The following is a 23257-nucleotide window of genomic DNA, read 5'->3' as shown; positions in this document are numbered from 1 at the left end:
TTGTTTGGGCTGGTTTAGAGATACGTGTTCCTGCTCTGAGCATAGGGTGGGACTAGATGACCTCCTGAGATCCCTCCCAGCCTTATTTTTCTATGATGGATGTTCTATCTCCAGCCTGGCAGGGATTCCTTATTACTTATACCAGCCAAACAATTAACCTGGGATTAAACAGAGACGCAGTTTTTTGTGTGTGATGGTTCTCAGTACTTATCTACCCAAGCTGAGATGTTACAGGGAAGTTGCTATCTATCAGCAGCTGTGTCATGGTGCTGTAGTGAATAGGATCCCCAGGGGGAGGGAGGGGGGCAGAAGATTTTGGAAATCAAATAGAAAATTTAAAATAATCCACATACCTATAAAAAGATTATGCACACGAAAAAGGGGTACTGTGCACACATCACCCAGAAGGAGCCTTTGTGCCATGTCATCCCTGCCTTTGTTTTTATTTAATCTTACTTATTTAAAGGTAAATAAAAAAAAATCCAAAGACTACAACTAGTAGTTGCCCGCTTCTCTGCCTGTCTGCTTTTGCAGGGCTGCTGGGAGTTTTTAAGCTGTGTGAGAATCCTGGGAGTTGGTGATGTCAGACTGGTTGGGTCATTTGAAGGTTAGCAGCCTGGGAAGGGTTCATAGAAAGTTCACTCGCATATATTAGGCAATTCAATCTTTCATTCTGTGTGACACAAGTAGTAGGAAGTGAGCTGTTCAGAGGCAGAAGGATCTATTCATTCCTGAGGGGGATCCTGAGTTCCTATCAAAGCAGTTTCATTCCTGGGACTTGGGTAAAATGTGTGAGGTGCAAAAGATTGTATATTCGGCAGCAGCCTAAGAGGCAGGACTGATTCTGAAGGATTTCTGCAAAAAAATGACTGGAACTGAAACTTGGAGGGCAGCTTGGTTCCCCCTGTCTTGCTGGATTGGCTGAGCAGCCTGGAAAATGGTAAATGATCATTTGGATCAATTACAGGCTTTTAGCTGTGTTGTCTGTCATAATTCATGATTCTGGTCTGGGAAAAAGACCAACAGCCTACGTGCCAAAAAAGGGGCAGAGTTTGATGGAGTTGGGTGTACTTTTATATGCCATTTTCCTCCACACCTAGAGAAAAGCACTTTTGCAGGCATTCTGTAGAGGGGGAATCATGTTTGACTGTATGGATGTGCTAGCAGTGAGCCCCGGTCAAATGCTGGATTTCTACACTGCGAGTCCGTCTTCCTGCATGCTCCAGGAGAAGGCTCTGAAAGCATGCTTCAGTGGATTGGCACAAACAGAGTGGCAACACCGGCACAGTGCTCAATGTAGGTCCCATTCTTATTTTTTCTAGTTCAAAAATATCTATATAGATATCTGTATTTGCATGCATTACAATCCTTTTGATTAGGTTTAGTGGGAAAGGGGGGCTTTTGGTGTGAAATGTGGTTGTGCAAACATTTTTGGGGGGGAAGGAGGTTGTGCTTTTCCCTTTTTACGCAGTGTATCAGCGCTTAAAACAGCTTTGCAGTTAAGCAGAAACACTCAAAATTATAAGAAAGTAAAGCACTTTTTAAACTCTAACCACTGAAGAAGAAATTTGCATATCTCTGCTGTAGTTTTTTTTCCTATGCTTCCCTTAATTGAATTTCCCATCACATCCGATAATCCAGTTGCATATTTTTCTCATGTGCATTTCAGCTGTGCAGCCATGCAATTAAAATGCCATTTCGTACAGTTTTTATAAAGACTTTAAACTGTATGGTGTTGGTGCTGATCTCAAAATCAGGCAGTAGTTTTAGGCTTCCCTTAATGTTTCCCTCCCAAAGAAAAGGCAATATTTCTTTGTACTGACCTTTCTGCCACCTTTCTTCTTTACTTTGTTTCTATAAGAAGTTGCTGTTTTGCTAGAAAACTACTAACTGTGAACACCCCTTGTGTTTAACCATCAATTATTTCCATACCTTCAGGTTTAGTCAAAGGCTCAGACTAGCAGCAGAGGAAGCAGAGTTACTGGTAATGTAGTTTAAAAAATGTGCTATTCTGTTATCTGATCTTGACATGGTTCTTAGGAACGTAGACGGTAAACAGTGGCAGTGTTTTAACACCATAGTTCAAGTTTTGAGAAATGACAAGAAGTACCAGAAAGCATCACCTTATACTCTTCATAAAAGAGCTAGCAGGATGCTCCACTGCTCTGATGGTGATTTAGATAAATTACTTAGCTATCTATCAAAATGTTTTTAGCACACTCTTTGACACTTCAGTGCAGCATTAGCTGTACAATGATTGAAATTTATGTTTTTCAAAGAGGTCAGAGTTGCATAAGAATAAATGTAGCTTTTCTTTCGGTATGGTTTATCCAAGGAGAGAAAAAAACCCCTAAAAAAACCTGCCCACGTAGCTGGTGAATTAAATTCTTTATCACTCTCACCGAAACTTTTTCATCAGACTACTGCATCAGGGTCAGTAAACCAATAAGAATAGCATTGTAAAAACTAATGACTACTGCCTTACAACATTTTAAATATTTAACATCTTTGCATTTAAGAGAATTTGACTGGGAAAAAAATCAACGTAGATTTTTCCCTGGTAATTTTCAAAATATTTCTATATTTGAGATACTAAGATGTGAGAGAGAACCTATCCCTTTTAGGCAATACTGTTTATTATGAAAATAGTTTAGCAACAAAACTTGAGATGTTACAATGAAAATGTGTTTTCTTTTTACCGTGATTAAAACTTTTAACATGAGTTCAACTATATGATACTTAAAAGGGGTTTTTCATCTAAGCAACTTTCCTTCATTAGTACACAAATTCCATAATATAATAACTTGCACAGGAAAAATACAGTTTAGTCAGTTTCTGATCCTTTTTAAATATAGGATTTTTTTAGGTGAAACTTTGCTTGTATGCACTTTCCCATGCTTTGTTGCTAACCAGAAACATGCTTCTTAAAAAATGAAAAATGTTGTGCTTGTTCTTGGACAAGTTAAACATAGGATTACCCTTATCAGAATGGAACTAGTGGTAAATATGTCATTTGCCTAGGGCCTGAGATAAGAGACGAGTGTTGATAACAGTAAAGTTGAACTAATCAAAAAAACTCATATGAACAAGAGTAAATAAAGAAATACGGAAAAGTGCCTTCAGGAATTCAGTCTCGTAATTGTGTAGGTAATACAATTAAACTTTACTGCAGGGCAACTTAAAATCAGTCTGAACCTGAATTATAATTTGATTGGCTGTAATTCGAACTGTGAATGTTAACAACATATAGAGCAAAGCCGTTTACTTTTGTACTTTCTAAATAGTTTTCAGTTTAATTAATATAGCTAACTCTAATTTTTTTTAATTTTGAAAAAATGAGTAAGCACTGTAACCGGGTGTATGTGTAAATGAACACACTTTAAAATAATTAAATTTTATTGGCGTATTAATCACTTTATCTCATACTTCATGTAGGTGGTGACAAAGAACAGATTTTTGTGTTACACAGGGCAGAATAACTTAAAATGTGCTCCAGTGCCATAAATAACAGTGCTTAATTTTAACCACAGGTATTTCCCAGTTTACTTTCCTATCTAGACCTCTGTGGTTTAGTGTACAATAATCATAGCTGAGATTCAAAAGTCTTAGGCACTTGGTAGGTAGTGGGTCTCGGGGTGAGGGGGACTTAATGTGGGTTTGGTTTTTTTAAATTTGTTTTAGCTCATCTACATAAATGATACACCTGCAGCAATCAATTTAGGCTTTGCAAATGCTTCTCTGATAGAGATGGGGAGTCTGGAATAACAATTAAATTGATGTTAAGGGAATATTGCATGCATACTGGAGACTCAGAGCAGCCCAATAACAATCCTGAACAGCATCAATGCTTCTACTAAGATTCTGGTATAATGGATCATTGCTGCACTTAATTCAGAATACTGTCTCCAACTTCAGCCCATCAGTCCCATTCCAGTTCATTGTGCAAAATGCAATCCTGCGATCTTATGAATTTTCCTAAACTATGGAGTCTATGCAAGCTGAAATGGAAGGTAGGATACAGTTCAAATGCAACTTTGCACTTTATGCATTTCTGATTCAGTTAGTCTGAAGGTGCATGTCTACCCTGCCTTCTGCCTGACTTCAGACTAACATGGCTAACTACATCTCTCTTATTTTTCCCTTTGGTCTCTCACAACTGATTGGATTTGTAGCCCAGTCATGAACTTTACATTATATGATATAAACTGTGTGTGTGCATACATGTATATGTATTTCATGTGGAATTAATTACTGTTATGGATGTTAATACTGCTATGGATTAAAGAGAAGAAATAGTTCACTTACGACAGAAGTAATGGACTCAAAGAACAGGACTGAAACTGACCGAAGTTTTAAATGCAACTTGTAAACACTATTAACACTTGAGTAATTTGGTTCAGTATATCAAAATCAGATAACAGTAGATTTGAAAAAAAGAAGGCTGAAGTTAAGATAACAAGGATACCTGATTTATATTTTTAAACAGGATATAATTTCTTCTTCCTTGTTGCATAGCTGTTACCTCCTAAAAATGAATAGGGATTGAGTAATGTCCATTACAATGTAAGTCAGGATACGAGAGAAAGCCAGGTGTGAGGAATGATAGATTTACTTCTGTCCTAGAAATTTTTTTATAAATGTGTGCGTATAATTTCTTTAACAGGAATCCTAAATAAGGTGGCCCACAAACTGGAATAATCTGAACATTCATGTGAGGCAGGGTTTCAGAAGGAAATATCCCCTTGAAAAATGTAGTGTATTTTTTATCATTTACAAAAATAAATTTGGTATAGCTCAAAGGTCCTTGAAAGCAGTGTATACAGTTGGTGTAAGCCAAGTAGTATATAGTCCTTAGGCAAGAAAAAGTCCAAATGGGCTTTGGTGGGAGGTTTGGCTGGATAAGACCTGGTGAATGGACAGCCTTTGGTAATCTTACTAAAAACAAAACCCAGAAGGCTGAATTTTGCTTCTAAATTCTAGGTTTCTTTTAATGTATAGACTGAGGAGGTTCTTGTTCTCTACAGGCTCTGGGAGTCCTAGAAAACATCTGTGTCCAACAAAAAACTGTGCTGTATTTTCTTTCATTTTTCTGAATTGATAAACAAACATTTTGAAGTGCAGGACTTGAAACCTGCATTCCAGAGTATCAAATGGCTGCAGGTGTGTTTGGTAAGTCACATGCTAGTGTCACAGAAAGCAAGAACTATTCAAAACAAGTTATTTTCTTTCAGGTTTGTTATAAATTGTAGTGCTAGATGATTAGGAAGGAGTTGTTGAAAGTTGCATACTTTACTTAAAATATCTGTGCTTGATCTCCTGAAGTGTAGCCAATAAAAAAAGACAGCAAGTGAAAAAACAGTACAATTATTGAAATCTGTCATGGCTTTCTGCAACTATCACTATTTGGGTCAAAGTAAATTTCTTCTGAGGCTCTGCATTATTCTGCCTTCTTTGCCTTCTCTTTAAAAGGCATGACATGAGTTTTTTTTTTAACAAATGAATTGAAACTAGAGAGCTAATTCTGTATTTTAGCATCTGATGCATCCAGCCCACGGCCTGCAAACCATAATGGAAGCGCACCGCTGTTAGGCCCTCTTGCAGGTGCAAAGTATCAGAGGCACCAATTGCTAGTGCTAATGTAAGACAGGTTTGCAATTGAAGTGATGGCCATTGTGCAGAAAGGGCCTGTGTGGCAGAGCTGAATTTCTACTTAGAAGACTTTATTTAGACTGAAGTTATGAGGACAGGGGGAAACTCCCTTTTAGATATTAAAGTTAGTTATCCTTATGTTTACTGACATCCCCACTTACCTCTTTGTGAGTACACTTTACAGAAGCCATGTTCCTTACCCATGTATGTCTCTTTCCTGCACTCCTACCCTCCAGCCAACCACAGCCAAGGGGCTTTACACTTGGTTACGCCAGTAATGAAATGCACCAGGCTGCAAATTACACTTCCATCTCACTTACATGCCCCAAGTGCCTATTTTGTTCACCTAAATTATACACCACCCTTTCACAGAAGATGAATTGAGCCTACATTATACAGTAGGATTTTAGATCTTCTAAAAGGAATGCTTGCAGGATAATGATGGGTAGACCTGGCTCAGTGGCTGTGTATTCTGAAATGCTGTGCTGTATAATGTTTCTCTGCCTTGTGCTCTCATTGCTGTTAGACTCAGTCCTCTTGAAAACTCAAAGATTAGAACTGTGATGAGTTTCTGAATCCATTTCCTTGACCTCAGACATCTCTTTCTCTTTCCCAATTCCTGTCTGGAAAGAGGAAATCAGGAATTGGCCTCAGCAACAGAACACTGAATTCAGGCTGCAATGATCGGGGTGACAATTAATTGTGATTTCAAAGGGTTTTCCAGTTCTCCACTAGTTGTTGCGTAGAGCCCAATGAGGACAGATATCAGTTTATGCATAAAATAGCCAAGAAATTTTGGAGGAAATAGGTTTTACCCTTTAGAAGCCAAAGGCCTTGGCAGCAGTTGAAAAGGAGGGTGGAGCTGTACTTTTCCCCTTCCTGTACTTGGATATTTTTAATTATCCAAACTTTCTGGGACAGAACAGGGCTGCCTTGTAACAAAGCCTACATAACACAGATGTCTGAACAGGCCTGCTGTCCCATGAAGGCTCCTGTACTATAAAATCTTCATGCTGAAATTTTAATTCTGTAGAAAGGTAGGTAAATGCCTAATATATATTTTAAAAAACCCCAGAAAATCCCCCACTACTCCCAGTTTTTTATCACCATGTGATTGAGAAATCAATTACCCTTGTACCCTGTATTGAAGTCCATTCCTTCTGAGAAACAAATGGTACAGCCCTTCCTGCCAGGATACACTACCAAAGGTGTAAGCCTGGGAACCACAAAACTATGACTGAGTTCTACCCTGTGCTCATGCACATAGGCTAGGGACAAACATTCAAAAAGCCCAAGTCTGAATTGATTCAATATTCGCAGGTTAGTCTAACCTGCCTGGATCGAACTGATTGCAAGTGAGTAGACATTCACTATTGATTCTGGAAACTCAGGCAGATGCCTGTAGTGGTTCAGGCTAGAAGCTGGGGGGCGCTAGAGCAGCCCTCCCTTCCCTTCTTCAGTGGCCAAGAAAAGCCGAGCTGAGGTGGGGAGAGTGTGGCTAAGCTCTTCCCTAGACAGACAGGTCTGCCTCTGGGCAGCGCTCCCTGCCAGCTGAGGCTGGAGCTGCTGCCCAGTGCCTGGACATGCACTTATCACACAGGAGCCAGCCCTCAGCCTCCTCCTGGTGGCCTCTGAAGCTCAGCTTCTGGCTGACCACTGTGCTACATGCTCCTGCAGCCCAACCTGGCTAGGCCCTGCATGGCCGAGAGCCAAGCTGCCGTAGCCTGCGGGGACGTGTCCTGAGAGCACTGAGCCCCACCTGACCCCGAAGCCAGCCCAGCCCAGCACTGCTGGCAGCAGGGAAGTGGCCTGCCTGGCTCCTGCCACTGTCTGCCCAGCTCTGGTCCTGCAGTGATGCCTGGGGAGCTCCAGGAGAGGAAGGTGGGAGGCAGATCCGGTTACAGTCACAGGGGCTGGGGAATGTGCTCATCTTTGGCTCCCAGCTCAGGCGGGGTGGGGTGGGTGAACATCTCCCGGCCCAGCGCCACTCTTCCCTGGGCTTGGCCCCAGTCCCCACTTGCTGTCTTCTCCCAGCCCCTGCTCAGCGCCAGCCTCAGCCTCATAGGAAATGGGGGATGAAAGGGATCTCAGGGGTGGCTAGTGCAATCCCAGCTCCAAGCAGGGCTGCCCCCAGCTCCAGTGTCCTGGGCAAGGCTCTGTGTGGGTGGGCACCGGAGCTCTGCAAGGACACAGCTCCCAGCTTGGCACACCGCTGCCTTCCTGGGAATATGAGTCTTTTCATGTCAGGCCTCAGCCTTCCCAGTTGCAGCCTGATGCACTTGTCTTGTGGCTCCCTGCCAGGGTGGGGCTCTCTCCCCCCTTCAGGGCTTAGCTCCAGGACCAAGCAGCAAAAGGGACGTTCCCCAGCTGGGGCTGCATGGGGGACAGGGCTCACCTATGCCCTGGCACTGCAGGCTCGACTGGCCCTGGGGCCACAGCTCCCAGTAACTCCCAAGGTCTTCCAGTAGCCCAGGCCCCTACCCCATTGCCTTCTCCTGTCACCAGCATGGCGCCCCCCCCCTCCACATCCGCCAGTGGCCAAGCCTCCCCTGCCACCTGGCCCCAGCTGCCCAGGGTGTCTGGCAGCCACCAGTCACTCTCTGGGACTTGGTGGTCCTGTCTTGGCCCTTGCAGCCACCTGCCCTGAGCTGTCCGGGCACACGGTTGCCTTCCACCATTCACCGGGGCTCCCATCCCATCCTGTCCCTTTACAGCTTCGTTGTCATCTCTCCCCTGTCCCATGTCAAGGGGAGGGGGGAATTAAGCCCCCTGCCTCCTTTCCCTCAGGCTACTGCATCCGGCCATGTCCCCTGCTCCTGCCTCTGAAGCAGTGAGTGAGGGTGGGAGGGTGGGTGGGAAGCCTGGCAAAGGCTGCTGTGCCCCCTGGCAGGCAGACCTGACTGCACTCCTGAGCAGGGTTTCCCACCCCCACCCCTTCTCAGCTAGTAGGAACAGTGATAGCGCTCTGGCTAGGGAGAAGAGGGGTGGGGACAATCCTGTTGCACTGGAGTAGACAGCCCAACCCAAGGCTGCAAAGCATTCTGGGATGCTGGGGGACTGTAATTTAACTTAAATCAGGAATGGGCCTGGAACAGAAGTTCCATAAACTGGTTTGACCCAAATCAGTTAAGTCTGATACTACATTCAGCCAGGTTTATCTTGAACCAGTTTGGTCTGTTTTGAAACTGGTTAATGTGCACTGAACTTATGTTCTGTTACAGCTTTAAACCAGTTTCTGATCACTTAAACTGATTTATGTGCACCTTCTGTCCCTAGCCATAATGTCCACACACATGCAATGTGACCCATACTGCTACTTGCCAGTGTCCAGACCCTCATAAAACAAATGGAGCAATGAAAATGCAAGGTAAAAAATGCTTATAACTATTCTAAAATGGCAGAATAATCACTCCTGCTCTAGGCACCAATGTAGACGGGCACAGTGGAATGACTGATAGGCAAGGACAGACAAGGGACTTTCCTTTGGTGGCTGCCCTGTCAGGACAGAGGTAGTTACCCATGTTAACCTGAAGTCAGGTAGAAGTCAGGGCACACTTGCACTTTATAGACTCACTAAATTTGTACCTTATAGACTTGTATAGCATGAGCTTTCAGGAGCCTGAGCTCACTCCATGAGATGCTGTGAGGAAGTGACAGGACAGGTGCTCTGTTAGAAGCACTGTTCCCAACAGCCAGTCATAGAACCTAGAAAGGAACTGTAACTGGGTAATGGGATACATTTGAATAAGGGCAGCTCAGTGTTGTCTGGGGGTGTCGTGATACCATCTTGAGGTCTGGGACTGCTAATCTGACCCTTTTCCTGAAATTCAGCACAGGCTGTGATGCCTGATGTCACTTGCAGAGAAGCAATTTAGAATGCAAGGAGGAGTGTTCCTAGGTGGAAAAAATTCCCATGTTGAAGGCATTAAAAATGTTATTTAGTAAAAGAAGAAAGAGCAAAGAAGTGCAGTGAAGCCATCTAAAAACAGGAAACTGAAAGTAACTTTACATTCTGCCCCTGGCAGTTTTTTGTGGATTTACAGTCACATTTTTCTGTCTCTTTAAATCATTTTCCTCTCACACTTGAAGCAGAAAAAACCCAGGCAAAGAGAAAAGGATGCTACTTACCAAGTTTCATAGTCTGCCTCTTCAAGACTTCAAGGAGTATCCCTTATATCAGGACCAGTTCTTTTAAAATCTTCAGATGAAGTGGCAGTTGGAGGGCAAATCCTGCAGCTGACTACAGATAGAGAGAAGGTATTATCAAATGAATTAAATGGCCTAGTAAAGAAGAAATTACTAATTATTTTTCTGTGCATTCTTGCAGTCACAGCAATCTTTCCTTTCACTTGCCACTGTAATTAGTAAAACATTTTTATCTAGAACTGAGAGTTTTATAGTGCCTCTTCAAAAACAGCTTAAGTACTGTTTATGCTTTTATTTTACCTGGCTTGACATTAAGACTTTTAAAAGTGATAGTCTAACGTTAGTCCTCAGAGTCTGTATTTTGCACCTTCAGTGGCCTGGTTTTCAAAATTGGAGAGCATTCAGTTATTCCCTTAGTACTTCTGAAAACAAGACACTTTATTAGATGCCTAAATATGGATTTAGAAACTTAATTTTGATATTAGGATCCATTTTTTTTTAAATCTTGGGTAATCTTTCTAAAGCACACTAAAAAACAAACCAACCACTTGAGTCATCTACCCAAGAAATGCAGCCATGTGGGGCAAAGTAGGGTATCCATTTAACAACTCACAGCAACAATACACAGTATTTAAAAAAAACCTGAGACTGACTTGTTCAAAAAAGTGCAAATCTTAATCTCCAAATGGTGAGCCCATGAAGTTTCTCTAATGAATTAATTTCTCACTTCCTTGCATTTATCCTCTCATCGGTGACTACATCTGAGGGGGTTGCAAGTGTTCCATTATGGCCCACAGTTTAATACAGAACGTATTATCAGAACACATTCTTCCCTGCTGTTCACACCTGGAACTTATCTCATCTATAGTCACCCTTGTGATGACTGCAGCCATTGCTTAATTTGAAAAAGTAGTTTTTAGGAAAGTATGTAATGCATGTTGAGCTTCCTCTATTGTATTTCAGCTATTAGAAATAAGAGTGAAAAGGTATCATGTGAGCAACCAGCTCAGCACAGATCACCAGCATGGGTTCCATGGACTCCCAGTGCGTAAACCTCTGCTTCGCATGACAATTGGGCAAGGGTATCATGTGGTTTAAGAACACATGCCCACAAAGTTAATTTCTTTGTCTTTTTAGTTGGGAGTTAGGGAAAAGATCCATTATTACTAACTCTACCTTAAAATTCTGATAGAAGTTTTATAGCATCTGAAAATATTTTTGTTAAAATGGAGAGATACCAGTTAGCAAGTCAATATGAAGAATCCTAAGGGTGTAGAGTATTTTTCTCTTCCTGTTTAAACAGAATGAGTTTTCTTTCTATGGCATATGTAAATTTAATATGATGGAACTAGAGGGAATGAAAATGTATACATACAAATGGAACTTTTATAGGTTTAACTAGGTTAACGCTTAAAGCTGAATGAGCATTAATAAATATTGAGAGTGTTTTGGATCTTTACCAGGAAGGATTGTTAAAGTCCATTCCTAGTTTGGAGAGGTTTCTGTTTTATGCACTTCAGTTATTTAAATTTTACCCTTTTGGTGCATCCCCTGAGAGAAAAATAGGTAAATGTCTAATGTCAAGGATTTGTTTTAGCACTGATTAGTTTCACTTAGCAATTTGGAAGCTCTGTTTCCATTGGAACCATATTATTCTTACTTAGATGTGCATTTCATGTTTAGAGGGAATCTTTATGTGATAAAAATGCATTGCAACATTTAGATATAAGTTTTTTTTCTTTGCAGAGCCTGATCCTATGAAGTTCTCTCTGCACACTGTTCCCATTGACTATGCACAGACTGCTTGAACAACTGAGCCCTTTGCATGCTTGACTCTTCTTACGTGTATGAAGTACTATTAAGAGCCAAGATCAGCCTCTCTTTGTCCAGGATTTTGTACAAACACTCAGTTTAAAGAGACCTTGCCCTGAAGGGATTACATTATAGATACATGGCATAGACACAGGTGGGAGGAAAGAAGGACGTATTCTACATTTCAAATTGGTAAAACCAAGTCATGGAAAGATTAAATGACTTGCCCAAAGCTTTGCAAAATAAAGTCAGTGGCAAAGTCAGGAAGTAATTTTAGGTGTCTGTCCTTAGTTCTGTGCTTTATCCACTACTAAACTATCTATTAGGTTCTTAATATGCATCATATGAGGAAAGTTCAGAGACTATATAGGCAAATAAGCAACTAAACTGAAAATCTGTTGAACCTCCTCATTCTACATCAAATTCTAACTAGTCTGTAGTTCCCAAAAGTTCCTGCAGCAGTCTTTCTTATTACGTCCGTATCTGCACCCCTTCTCGTCACGCTCTCTTCCTCAAAGAAAACAAATTATTTTATTTTTTCTGACAGTGCATTGCTGGTAGTTTAACAAAGAGTAGATTAGGTTGTCTGTCCACTTTCCATGAACTAATGTTGGCCTTTCTTCTAGTACCAGTAACCCATTCTGACAATAGTCATCCCTATGCCAAGTGGTAGCAAATTATCTGACACCTTGAAGGTCAGCCTCTTTATTGAGTTATAGTCTATATCTAGCTTGTTTTATTTTCATGTACACACCAGAGAAGAGAAGTGTTCAAATAGGGTGCAGGGCAATCCTGTCTTTTCAGGAATCTCCGTCTAACCATAATGCCTGGTTTCCAAGGAACCACACTGCTTCAAGGATGGACTCTATCAGAGACCATGGCAGAGAGCAAACTCTTCTACTGTTTACACAGCTCCTTCTGGGGGAGCTTGGGAGGGGTTGAGCCCCCCCATAAGAAACGAGAGCCCCCCTTGTAAGAGTTGAAAATAATAACCTGGGGAGGTCTCCAATTTTATTAATGCATTGTAATGGGCAGCCCCATTTTTTTGCAGACTTCTCCAAGAGTCAAAGTGTAATTCGAACCCTGTCCAAAGCCCGCTGTCTCCACACGCAACCTTGAATAATAAAAACTAAGAATACCCCAGCATGCCTTCCCAAGACCAAACATTTGCTCACATGGTGAGAAAAAGAACTTGGAAGACTGTGTAACAGTGCCACCTGGTGATGCCTGCCATGTCCATACTACTTTTAGGTACCACTGAGATGGGCAGCTCATAAAAAAGAGGGATGCTTTCCTAAGAGAGACCAGTAGCCATAGCCCTTTAGCTTGTACCACAAGGCAAAGGACTGTCTATAAAAGTCTGATATATGTCTCTCTCTTTCCATCATATCCTTAGATTTTCTAGCAGTTGCTCTATTTTTTCTTCTCTCACAGCCCTGAGTTTCAGCATATTTATTTATTTTTCAATTTTTTAACTCAGTAGTCTCTTTCAGGGATATAGTCTGGTGGGTCATCCTTAGTGTCCAGTTTGAAACCCTTTCAGACCTAGTTTTCTGTTATGGCTTAAAGGTCTGTCTTTCCCTTATACACCCACATTTTGAGCGCAAAGATGGGAAACAGTGAGACATTGAATTATGGCAAAAAATTGTCTCCAGTCTTTGTGCTCAAAATATTATTTTGTATTCATTTTATTAGATAAAATATTTATTTTCAAGCCCCCTCCTCCATGTGTTTCAGAAGTACCTTTGACCTGCATTGTTCTGGCTGAATATATTCATGTGTTCTCCGAACTAGTTGTGTGAGCTGCCACTATATTTTTTCATGCATTATCACACTTGCTTTTCTGAGACTGTGCAGAGTGGTATTTATTATCTCTCTAAAGTTTTACTGTGCAGAAACACTTTTTGCTCCATTGTATGAAGTCTGACCTGACTCATATCCTTTCCTTATCCACTTCCTTTGTTTTCTGCATATTTGGGACCAGATTCTGTAAGTCTTCTGGGTATACAAACAGCAGTGACTGAAGTGAGAGCTGTACTTGTAGAAGGCTTGCAGATTGAGCCTTGAAGGAAAAGCCTCTTCTCTATGTGATGGACTCTACTGTGTAGTTGTTAACATTTTGAGGTGGCCGTTTTATGGAAAGAACTGAGTCACACCATTGTTTTACCTGCTTTCCTCTGCAGCTCTGCCTTGCCATACTTTTTAGCTAATATGCATGTTTTTTCTGTTAAAGTGAAAAAAGACCTGAGGTAGAAACAATGCAACTAATAGATATTTAAATTAAATCAGAATATCAGCTTGCATGAAACACACATATTTGCTTCCTAGTCACTGCTTTTTGCCCATTTTTCATGAGAAATGCAGATTGCACATGATAACTCACCCTGAAATATTAAAGCTTCCAGGGCTGCATTACCTTTGTTTCTTCATCAGAGTCCATTATTATAAAAGGCTGCTGTTCCTTAGGCCATTTCAGCTTCAAAAGATTTTTAGGGCCTGGTCTATTGAAAAGCTTGGGGGTATAATTAGCTAAAATGGAAATAGATGCAAGTGAAATTTAGTTCCTGATGTTTTAATTTAGTGCAGTGCTGCCATGTGTTATTGAAGAGAATTCTTAAAGGCAAACATAATTATTTCATTATGGTCTTCAAAATGCTTTCATTGGCCTTAATGACAAGAAGCTGCATAAGGAGTCATACATTTTAATTAGCCCTTCTTATATTTACATCAGATAAATAACAAATAATTGATGAAAAACAAGTCTCCTGAATGGATGATTTCACACAGAGCTCTGGTTACAGTTTAATGATAAAACATTTCTCTTATTGCTTTGCATTTTAATTATCTAGAATTATTACTCTAGCAGAGAAGCTGAAAGACTGTTGTTTTCATGCTTTTCATTAGATTCACAACTAATTTCTATGAATACAAAGCCAAAAACGGTGTCTTTATATGTGCATCGCATACAACAGATTGTCAGTTTTATTAAGTTTTCGTTTAGATACATTTAGATATCATTTTGTGATAGATTCTGCTTAAATTAAAACCAGCAAGAGCAGGATTGTGACCTTTTTGTTTTCTTTCATTTTGGTATAGTATAAAAGTCTGCTATTCTTACAACCATAAAACTCAAGTTGGTGAATAAGTATGAAGGGCAGAAACTGGGGTGGTATTTTCAAAGTATCCACGGGAAAATTAGGAACACAATTTCCACTGACTTCATTGAATGTTAGTAGGATGTAAGACCTTACATCTCTTCAAGGCACTTTTGAAAATTCCATTTTCACCCTTAAAACCACATGTGTTTGTGCATGTGTTTGTGCGTGTACAAGTATACCTATAAACACTTGCTTTTCCTGAGAAATGTTTTTCTTTTTTAACTCCTTTCACAGCCCATTTTGCTGTGCCACCAGAAGATTACTTTAGAGTTTTCCTGCATCTAAGCATCTGTTAGGTTTATAAGCTCTTTTATGTTTCATTTTTGTAATGAAACATATTTCACATGATTCATTCCTCAGAGTGTACAGAACACTAATTGCTGTTATTGATTTTGAATTTCACAACCATTACAAGTAACCCAGATGAGTGGCAGATAAAGAGTAATAATCCATGGAGTTCTGGAAGTGTTTCATGTTTGTCTGTAGTACTTTGCATGATCAATATTAACTGCCCCATTGAAACTAACTGCTGTATCAAATAACAGTAAATCAAATGAATGTGCTTACAGATTATTTATTGAAAGCTCTAATTGTTCACTGGGGTCTTGCTTATCTGAGGAAACAATAGAAGCCAGTGATCAGGCAGACTGCCTTCGAAATGTTGGGGACACCATCAGCTGTCCAGTGCATTTCTGAGCAGAGTAAGCTCGTCCTTAGGATGATTGTCCATCTCTGCCATTCCTGGAAGAGGGGAGAGATTTTTCCAAAGAGATGATCTTTGTTTCACAGGCCACTGTTTTGCTCACCAGCAGCCATTTTAGTTTTGGTGACAGGCTGAGTAGGCAGGTTATTGTTTGGAAAAAGAGAAGCAACAATTTTCTAAAATGTTCAGCAAGTTGTCTTGAGAGACAAAACCTGAATTCAGAGTCCCATTGAAAGATCTGGGTTGGAGGAGCAGACCCCAGAAGGGAAAGTTTAGGTTTATGTTAGGAAAATTCTGTCTAGGTAAATCATATACTTGACAATTATATACTGCTTTACATGTGCAATATTTCTGCAAACATTAACTGAAAGGCCATTCTCTTCTGACAGTTGACTCTAAAAATGGTATAAGTGGTATGACTCTGACAGTTGACTCTAAAAATGGTATTAATTACTTTAGTTTAATGATTCCACGTTAAAAGGGCTCATATTACAAGTAAAAAGACTTTTTTTCCTCTCAAGTAGTCACTCCAGAAAATGCAGCTTGTGCCCTGGAGCTCCAGCATCTTGAAGATTCTGAATCATTACAGGTAGGGACAGACATTACAAATAAACCAGTTTAAGTGATCAGAAACTGGTTTAACCCTCTAACAGAACAGATGTTCAGTACACATAAACTGGTTTGAAAATGGCTGAAACCGGTTTGAGATAAATCTGATTGAATATAATATCAGACTTAACTGATTTGGGTCATACTGGTTTATGCAATGTCTGTCCCAGACCCCTTCCTGGTTTAAGTTAAATCAGACTCCTCCAGCATCCCAGTTACTTTACAACGCTGGACGGGGCTCTCTGCTCCCTGACTACAGGTCTAGCAGAAACTGTAGGTACAGGACATCTGCCTAGCTTCCTCCTGCTCCCTGCCCCCTCCCCACCCCCCCCGTTGAAGCAGGGATTCCCCACTCCTCTCTGCCTTACACAGACATTTCTCAGCATCAGCTAGCATATCACATGCTGCTACAGTCCACACTGTGGGAGACATAGCAGACAGGACAGTGCCACTTAGGGCTTTTTGGAGCTAATCAGCAGGTATCTGGTAATGTCCCTCTGTTTCTTCTTTGGAACAAGTTGTTTAAGAAGAGCTTGAACTTATGAGAGATCCTTTTGTTTTGCTGATGGGGTGATAAATGCTCCCTGCTGTGTAACTAAATCCCTGCTGTCTGCCTCGCTGACCAGCAAGGGGGAGACCCCTTCCTAATCAGAGCATCCTGCTGAGGCCTGGTCACGCACCTCTCCCCTTAGTTTAGGACTGTAGAAAGCAAGGGATGACTGCTGTAGTGCCCCACAGCTTCTAGCCTGAGCCACCGCAGGCATGTGCCTGCATGTTTTCAGTCCAGAGGGGACGTCTGTATGGTTACAAACCATTGTGGGAAGATGGCCTGTGCTTTTTTCCCCTTCTCTAGGCTACATTTTAAAGCACTTCTTTACTGTAACTCCTGTAAATACCTCTAAGATTGGTTTTGTTAGCAGCCAGCTGAAATTGCCAAGGTTATTGATAAGATTCACCACTTACTAGAGTTTTCTGAATAGCATTGGTGTTGTCATTAATACTTCACTTTTGTTGGGAATCCTTTCAGCATCAGCCAAGGCACTTGAGCTATCCTCCTGCAAAATCAGGAAAACAGTGCTGAATTGATTTACATTCAACAAGCTGTTTTTCCAATCAAGGAAGCTAAAAAAGTTACCTGTAAAAATAAGCTTAGTTTCTACAGAAAGTGGTTGCTTTGTCTCCTCATGTGCTGGGAAAGTTCTCCTGTGAAAGATGTGCAATTTATGTGTCTGTGCTGCTTTTTTTAATATAAAAATAGAGATGATAAAGCATTTAGAGACGTCAACAAAATGACTTGAAGAGAGCTTTTCATATCTTAATAACATTACAGTTAAAATCAATATTAGGATTTTTTAAGGACTAGCATTAAGGCCTGTGTATTGAATTTTGAAAATAGGGACCCTCCTCCCCTTTCCAGTGACACAGATTACTGTTAAATTTCAGAGGACACTGGACTGTAGATTTGTCACTAATTCAGGACATGAAAGAAAATATCTCTCTTCTCATATGTTCTTTGAAGCTGGTCAAAGATTGAAAATATTGCAGTGATTTTCCTGAGCTAATGAATTAACGGGCAGAGAAAGCAAGACAGTTTCAAAGCTGAATGATAAATAATAAGTGCTGGTGAACTTATGGGCATTGCCATCACACATGGTGCAACAAACATGTGTGCACGTGTGCATGCCGTGTGCTTGTGTGCAAGGTATAGTATATGTTTGTAATTGCTGAACTCCTTTCTCTTGCTAAACGAGACTGATACCGGAAAAGTATTGTGAGATGATGTGCCAGACAGACCTGTATGATCGCCATTTCCAGTGGTCTGCTGAAAAACAGCTCTTTGACTCAGAATGAGTTAAAAGGAAAATCCATTGCAGGGAGACAGCAAGAGAACAGAACAGTTCAAAGACCTTTCCTCCCCCATCTCAGGTACTAGCTCTGTCTCCAGTGCCTCTTGTATCATCTGTCTGTTTTTCTTATCCTAACCCTTGAGATGTGGCTAGGGGCCGATGTTCTAACAGAGTTCTTGGACTCTGGATAGATCATCACTTACACCCCTCCGAGCCTCCACTGCATGTTCTGTAAAATGTGGACAATAATAGCTATCAAACAAGGGCGCTGTGAGGAATATTAGCATCTGTGATGTACCAAAACATGTGAAATACCATGTAGAGGCAGTGGGGATGAATTATGCGGAGAAATGTGGTGGTCCTAAATAGTTATTTTTCAGGTGTCTTCCCCAGTATTTTATTTGTTTCTGTGTAACAGGAATGGTATAGGGAAAAACATCAGTGCTTACACTGTGTGCCCACTTGAGTTTGGATGAACTGAGTGTAACATTTGATCCATCCATGGTAGAGGTGGTAAATATTTGTCCATCCCAGTCGATCCTGTCAGCAACAGAAAGCTTGGGATGCATTTTCTAGCTAAGGCTCTTCTAATTGTTGGCCTGGTTGACCAGGAATACCCCTTCTTTGTACAAATCATGTGAAAGGAAAACACCTGCTTGTCCTTCATCACACTAGGAGCACAGGGTTAAAGATCTTGCAAATATCTTCCCTCATCTCACCACTTAAGTGGCTATGAAGAAAATGGTGTTATATAGAGCTGTGCAAAATGGCTGTTTAGTTTCTGTTTTGGCTTTTTCAGAGGACAGTGATTCATTTCAGTGTTTCAGATCACTGTTCCATTGTGATTTGGCCAAATCTGTTTCAGAGTTTCGGTGCTGATTCAGAGATTTGGATTGGCCAGGGAGAAGCAGGCATACCTGGGCAGCTGTAGGTTGTCCCGCAGCTCCTCCAGCTGTGCCTGCTTCTCCTGGGTTGGGGGAGCCATGGGAGAAGCCCCCATGGCTGCCCTGCCCAGCTCTATCTCCCACCTGGTCCCAGCTTCTCATCATGTAAAAAAAAAAAAAAAAAAAAAAGCCCCCACTCACTGGTTGCAGCAGCAGCGATCAGGGCCTCTGGTGGCTCATGGCAGAGCACCCCCACACAGCGTGGGGCAGTGGGGGACAATGGGGATCTGGCCCCCACCCCTCGCCTGGCACCCATGTGGCAGCTGCCCCATGGTGAGGGTGTAGTGCAGCTCAGGAGGGCGCTGCTCAGTCTCTGGGAACTGGGGCCACTGGGCCTGAGCGGTGCTGGGCTCCAGCTCCCAGACAGCGTGGTGTGCCCTGCCATGGCAGACTGCACCTCTGTGATGCAACAGCTGCTTCAAGGGTACCAAGTGAGGGGGGCTGCCCTGTGTTGCACATGGGGGTTCTGCCATGAGCCCCCAGGAGGCTGTGGCCGAGCAGGGGATGGGGATGAGTAGGGCAGCCATGGGGACTTCTGTGGCTCCTCCAGCTGTGCCTGTCTCTGCCCTGGTGGGGGGAGCCACAGGAGAACCCCCTGAAGTTGCCCTGCCCGGCCCCAGCCTCCCAGCACCTTAAAAGGAGGGCTGTGGGGCTGTGCTGGACTCTTCTTGGAGGGCACAGGCCCCTGGATCTGTGTGTGGGATGACAGCAGGCTGCCGCTGCTGGCTGAGACCCATGCTTGGCAGAGCCTGTGCTGAATACCAGCGAGACTGATACTGCTGCTGGCCCCAGCCAACAGTGGCAGCCTGCTGTCAGCCCATGTGCAGATCTGGGGGCCCATGCCCCCCAGAAGAGTTGCAGAGCTGTGCCAGACTCTTCCTGGGGGGGGCACAGGCCCCCAGATCTGTGTGTGGCATGACAACAGGTTGCCGTCCCTCCCCCAGAGTACTGGGATTGGAAGGGACCTCAGGGACAGATCACAGACCCTGGCCAGCTACAGATGTCACTATCAAAGCAGTTCTCCCCCTTCTCCCTCCCTCTTCTGAGTTTCTGTTTCCCTGCAAGCCCGCCTCCAAAACGTTCCAAAGCATCCGAACCCTTTTGAAACGTTTCGTTTAGTTTCGGAGATGTTTCAGAGCCTTCTGTTTCTTTTTTTCGTTAGGTGTTTCGAGCACCAAAATGGTCTGAAACACCCCCAAAATGAAATGGCTGCCAAAGTTTTGCACAGCTCTAGTGTCTTTTCTGTGTTGTGGATGTATTAATAGAAGCATCTTCTCCCCACTGTACTCAAAGAGCTCAAGATCAGGGCAGCTAGAGTGGTTTCTGGCTGCCATTGGCTCAAATGAAGCTATCCCATTGTTGGTAAGCCCAATTGGTTGAGCAATAGCTTTGCTTCATAAAGGTACTCTCTACATACAAAAGTTGCTGTGGTTTACTTATACTAGCACAGTTAAAGTGGCACATTCTTGATAGTGCAAATATTTATAAACCAATATAACTTATTCCAGTATCAGAAGGGGAATAAGCTATAACAGAGTAAGGTATCCATACATGTGACATACTGATATAATTGTCTCAGTAAGCAATTAAACCCCCAGCCAGCATAGAAATATAGGTCCAAAATTGCATGTTAACCAGGCCTGCCATATAGATCTGGATCAATGAGCTGCACTAAACAATAGGCTGTTGCCTGGTAAACAGTCCTTTCTATTGCAAATGACTGAGTGATAATGGGCTGTCACAGAAAGAACTGTTGGCAGAGTGAAGGTCTCCTTTTCTGAGAGAAGTAAGGAAATCAAAACTTAGAAATAGTAGAACAATAAAAGACTTCCCAGGTAAAAGCTGGAAACAATACACTTTTAATAAAATGGGCAGTTACTCTAATTGCCGCACCCCTACTGTTCAATTTATTTTAATGCCTTTATTCATTAAATTCAGCATACTTACACTTATTATTTACAGATGTTTGCACTTTTTAACTTATTCATAAAGGTGATTCTCTACAAAAAGCAGCAAGCGTAATAATACCAGTTTTTGTAAGTATTCATTGCTGCCTATGATATACAACTTTTAAAACAATTAAAAAATAGCAAATGAGTTCATCATTGGAATTACGCCCCAAATTGCCCATGAAAGGTGAAATATTGGTACTGTATTGTGACTTAAAAGTTGATTGGCCATTTGCAGTGGATTGATGTCATGCACGCTAATGAAGAATTCACCTGTTCTTAAACATTTTAATCTAAGGATTTAAAGTAAGACAATTTAGCTTCTTGATTTAATTCTACTGTAACCCATTTAAACATCTGGGATGAAGTGTCTAATTGCCTTGGTAAATGGATATGGAAAAGAAAGTACATAAATCAACAGTATGACTCTTAATACAATTTAATTGAGATGATCAGCATTTTTAGATACTTCTTTATCTACCTGAAATAGTTTTGATCACTGAATTGGCACTGATTAAGTCAGTATAATAATTTCAGGATTCAGCAACATCCCAGTGTTTAAAACTTCCTAAATTAAACAGTCATAACATTTGCAAAATAAAATAATATATGAATTATTACCTAGCAACTCACTTTTACTGCATTTATGATTAGAACACTGTAGTTTTATTTTGTCTGCATGATATTGAACAACTATGTAATGTATTAAAGGTATTAAAACTCCCATATTCTCTCTGGCTCCAAGCCACAGGGAGAAGCATTATGAAGAATGTCATAAGAAGCATATGTAGGAAGGAATTTAAAAATATATTATGGCAGACATGTTAACACCCAAAACTAATAAAAACTTACACGGGGGTTAGTTTTGCAGAAGAATATCAGTCCTTCAAAGTAAAACCCCAGATTATTCTGTCTGCATGCTTAAAATGGTGTGGATTTCTTGTGAAGGGCTAATTCAAAGCCAGAGCCTTTGAAGATAAAAGAAAAAAGCTCCAAACATTATAAAACATTTATGGTTAACATAGAGAGAGTCTTTCTCATTCAGGGAAAGAAATATATATATAGCTCTGGTCGCCAAGCTTTTTTTCTCTCTCTTTTAACTTGTCTTTATTATCAAAGATCCTCGATTGCATTTTCTTCTCACTTTGTGATTGCAAATTAGAGTAATTCTCTTGAACTAAAAGGAGCTACATTGCTAAGACAGGTCTGAGAAGAGAATCAGGCCCATTTTATCCTTAAATATCTTCTCCCTCGCAACCCATCTTTTTGTAATTGATCCTGCAGGGAAACCATGCTGAATTTGGACATTACAATCACATCTGTGTACTGAAGCAATAAACTGTGATGTCAATAAATATAAAGAGGCCAAATCCTCAGCTACTATACATCAGTGCAGCTCTTTTTTTATTTTATTGGAGTTATATGACACTTTACTCTGGTTGTAGATCTGGCCCTGGGAGTTCACCTTGTTCACCTTCAAGACAAGCAAGAAGAGAAGCTAGGCTGGAGAGGGAAAGGAAAGGAATGTCTTATTGAAGCGTAGTTAAATCAGAAAAGCAGTGTCCTGAGTTTTCTGTTAAAATGATCTTATTCTTTCAATGTTGTACCAGTCCAAAAATCCCATGTCAAAATTATGTGCCTTTTCATGATTGAGGCCAGAGGAAAATCACAGGCTGGAAAAAAGTGCAGACCCAGCATCTTTTAGAATGTTTTCGCACTGTTTTTATAGAATCTGCGCTTCCTCTGCCTTCCCTGCCCCTCAGATACTTTCATTAAATCCACCAGGATTTAGCACAGGTATAAATAAATACAGTTGGTTGCCTCTATTGGGGCTAATTGTGACAAGCTAACACCCTAAGTTAGAGGAATATGTCAGAGGAGTAGTTTCATAGTGCTTAGGGTCAGAAGGGACCTAAACAGATCATCAGGTCTGACCGGGCAGGAACAAATGCTGGGATCATAACACCTCAGCCAAATAAGTGTTCAGCCTCCTCTTGAAGACCCCCAAGGTAGGAGAAAGCACCACCTCCCTTGGGAGTCCATTCCAGAGCCTGGCAGCCCTAACTGTAAAGTAATGTCTCCTGATGTCCAGCCTGAACCTGCTCTCTAACAATTTGTGGCCATTATTCCTAGTAACCCCTGGTGGTGCCTGAGGAAACAGAGCCTCCCCCAATTCCCACTGGTCCTGCCCGGTGAGTTTGTAAATGGCCACCAGTTCCCCGCTCATCCTTCTCTTGTGGAGGCTGAATAGATTCAGGCCCTTTAGCCTCTTTTCGTAGGGCCTGACCCACTGCCCCTTGACCATGAGAACGGCCCTCTTCTGGACCCTCTCAATGCAAGAGGAGACTGGGTAGGCACCTGGCTGGGGTCTTATGACCCCTGCCACCCCCAGTGCTCTTCCTGCCCATGGCAGGGGGTCAAACTAGATGATCTGTCTAGG

At 41.7% G+C, this 23257-nt stretch overlaps 1 protein-coding gene across 8 annotated transcripts in view; it reads left to right on the top strand.

Moving 5' to 3' along the window:
* RARB (retinoic acid receptor beta) overlaps positions 1 to 23257 on the top strand; it is a 533822-nt gene that overhangs the window by 389692 nt on the left and 120873 nt on the right. The window contains exon 1 of one of the 8 annotated variants that reach the window (XM_090046518.1): positions 959 to 1296. The exons of 6 other annotated variants lie outside the window; for them this stretch is intronic. In XM_090046518.1, coding sequence (XP_089902644.1) covers positions 1140 to 1296 — 157 coding nt within the window. In that variant the 5' untranslated portion in view covers positions 959 to 1139. Of the gene's footprint in view, positions 1 to 958; positions 1297 to 3920; positions 4011 to 23257 lie in introns of those variants that run through there. One more of the 8 variants, XM_090046522.1, reaches the window with a different exon arrangement.

The sequence above is a fragment of the Crocodylus siamensis genome, chromosome 5 (genome assembly GCF_052110815.1).
Source record: "Crocodylus siamensis isolate JL-2025a chromosome 5, ASM5211081v1, whole genome shotgun sequence".
Lineage (NCBI taxonomy): Eukaryota > Metazoa > Chordata > Crocodylia > Crocodylidae > Crocodylus > Crocodylus siamensis.
The sequence above is the reverse complement of the archived record's forward strand: the minus strand, read 5'-3'. Positions and strand labels throughout refer to the sequence as shown.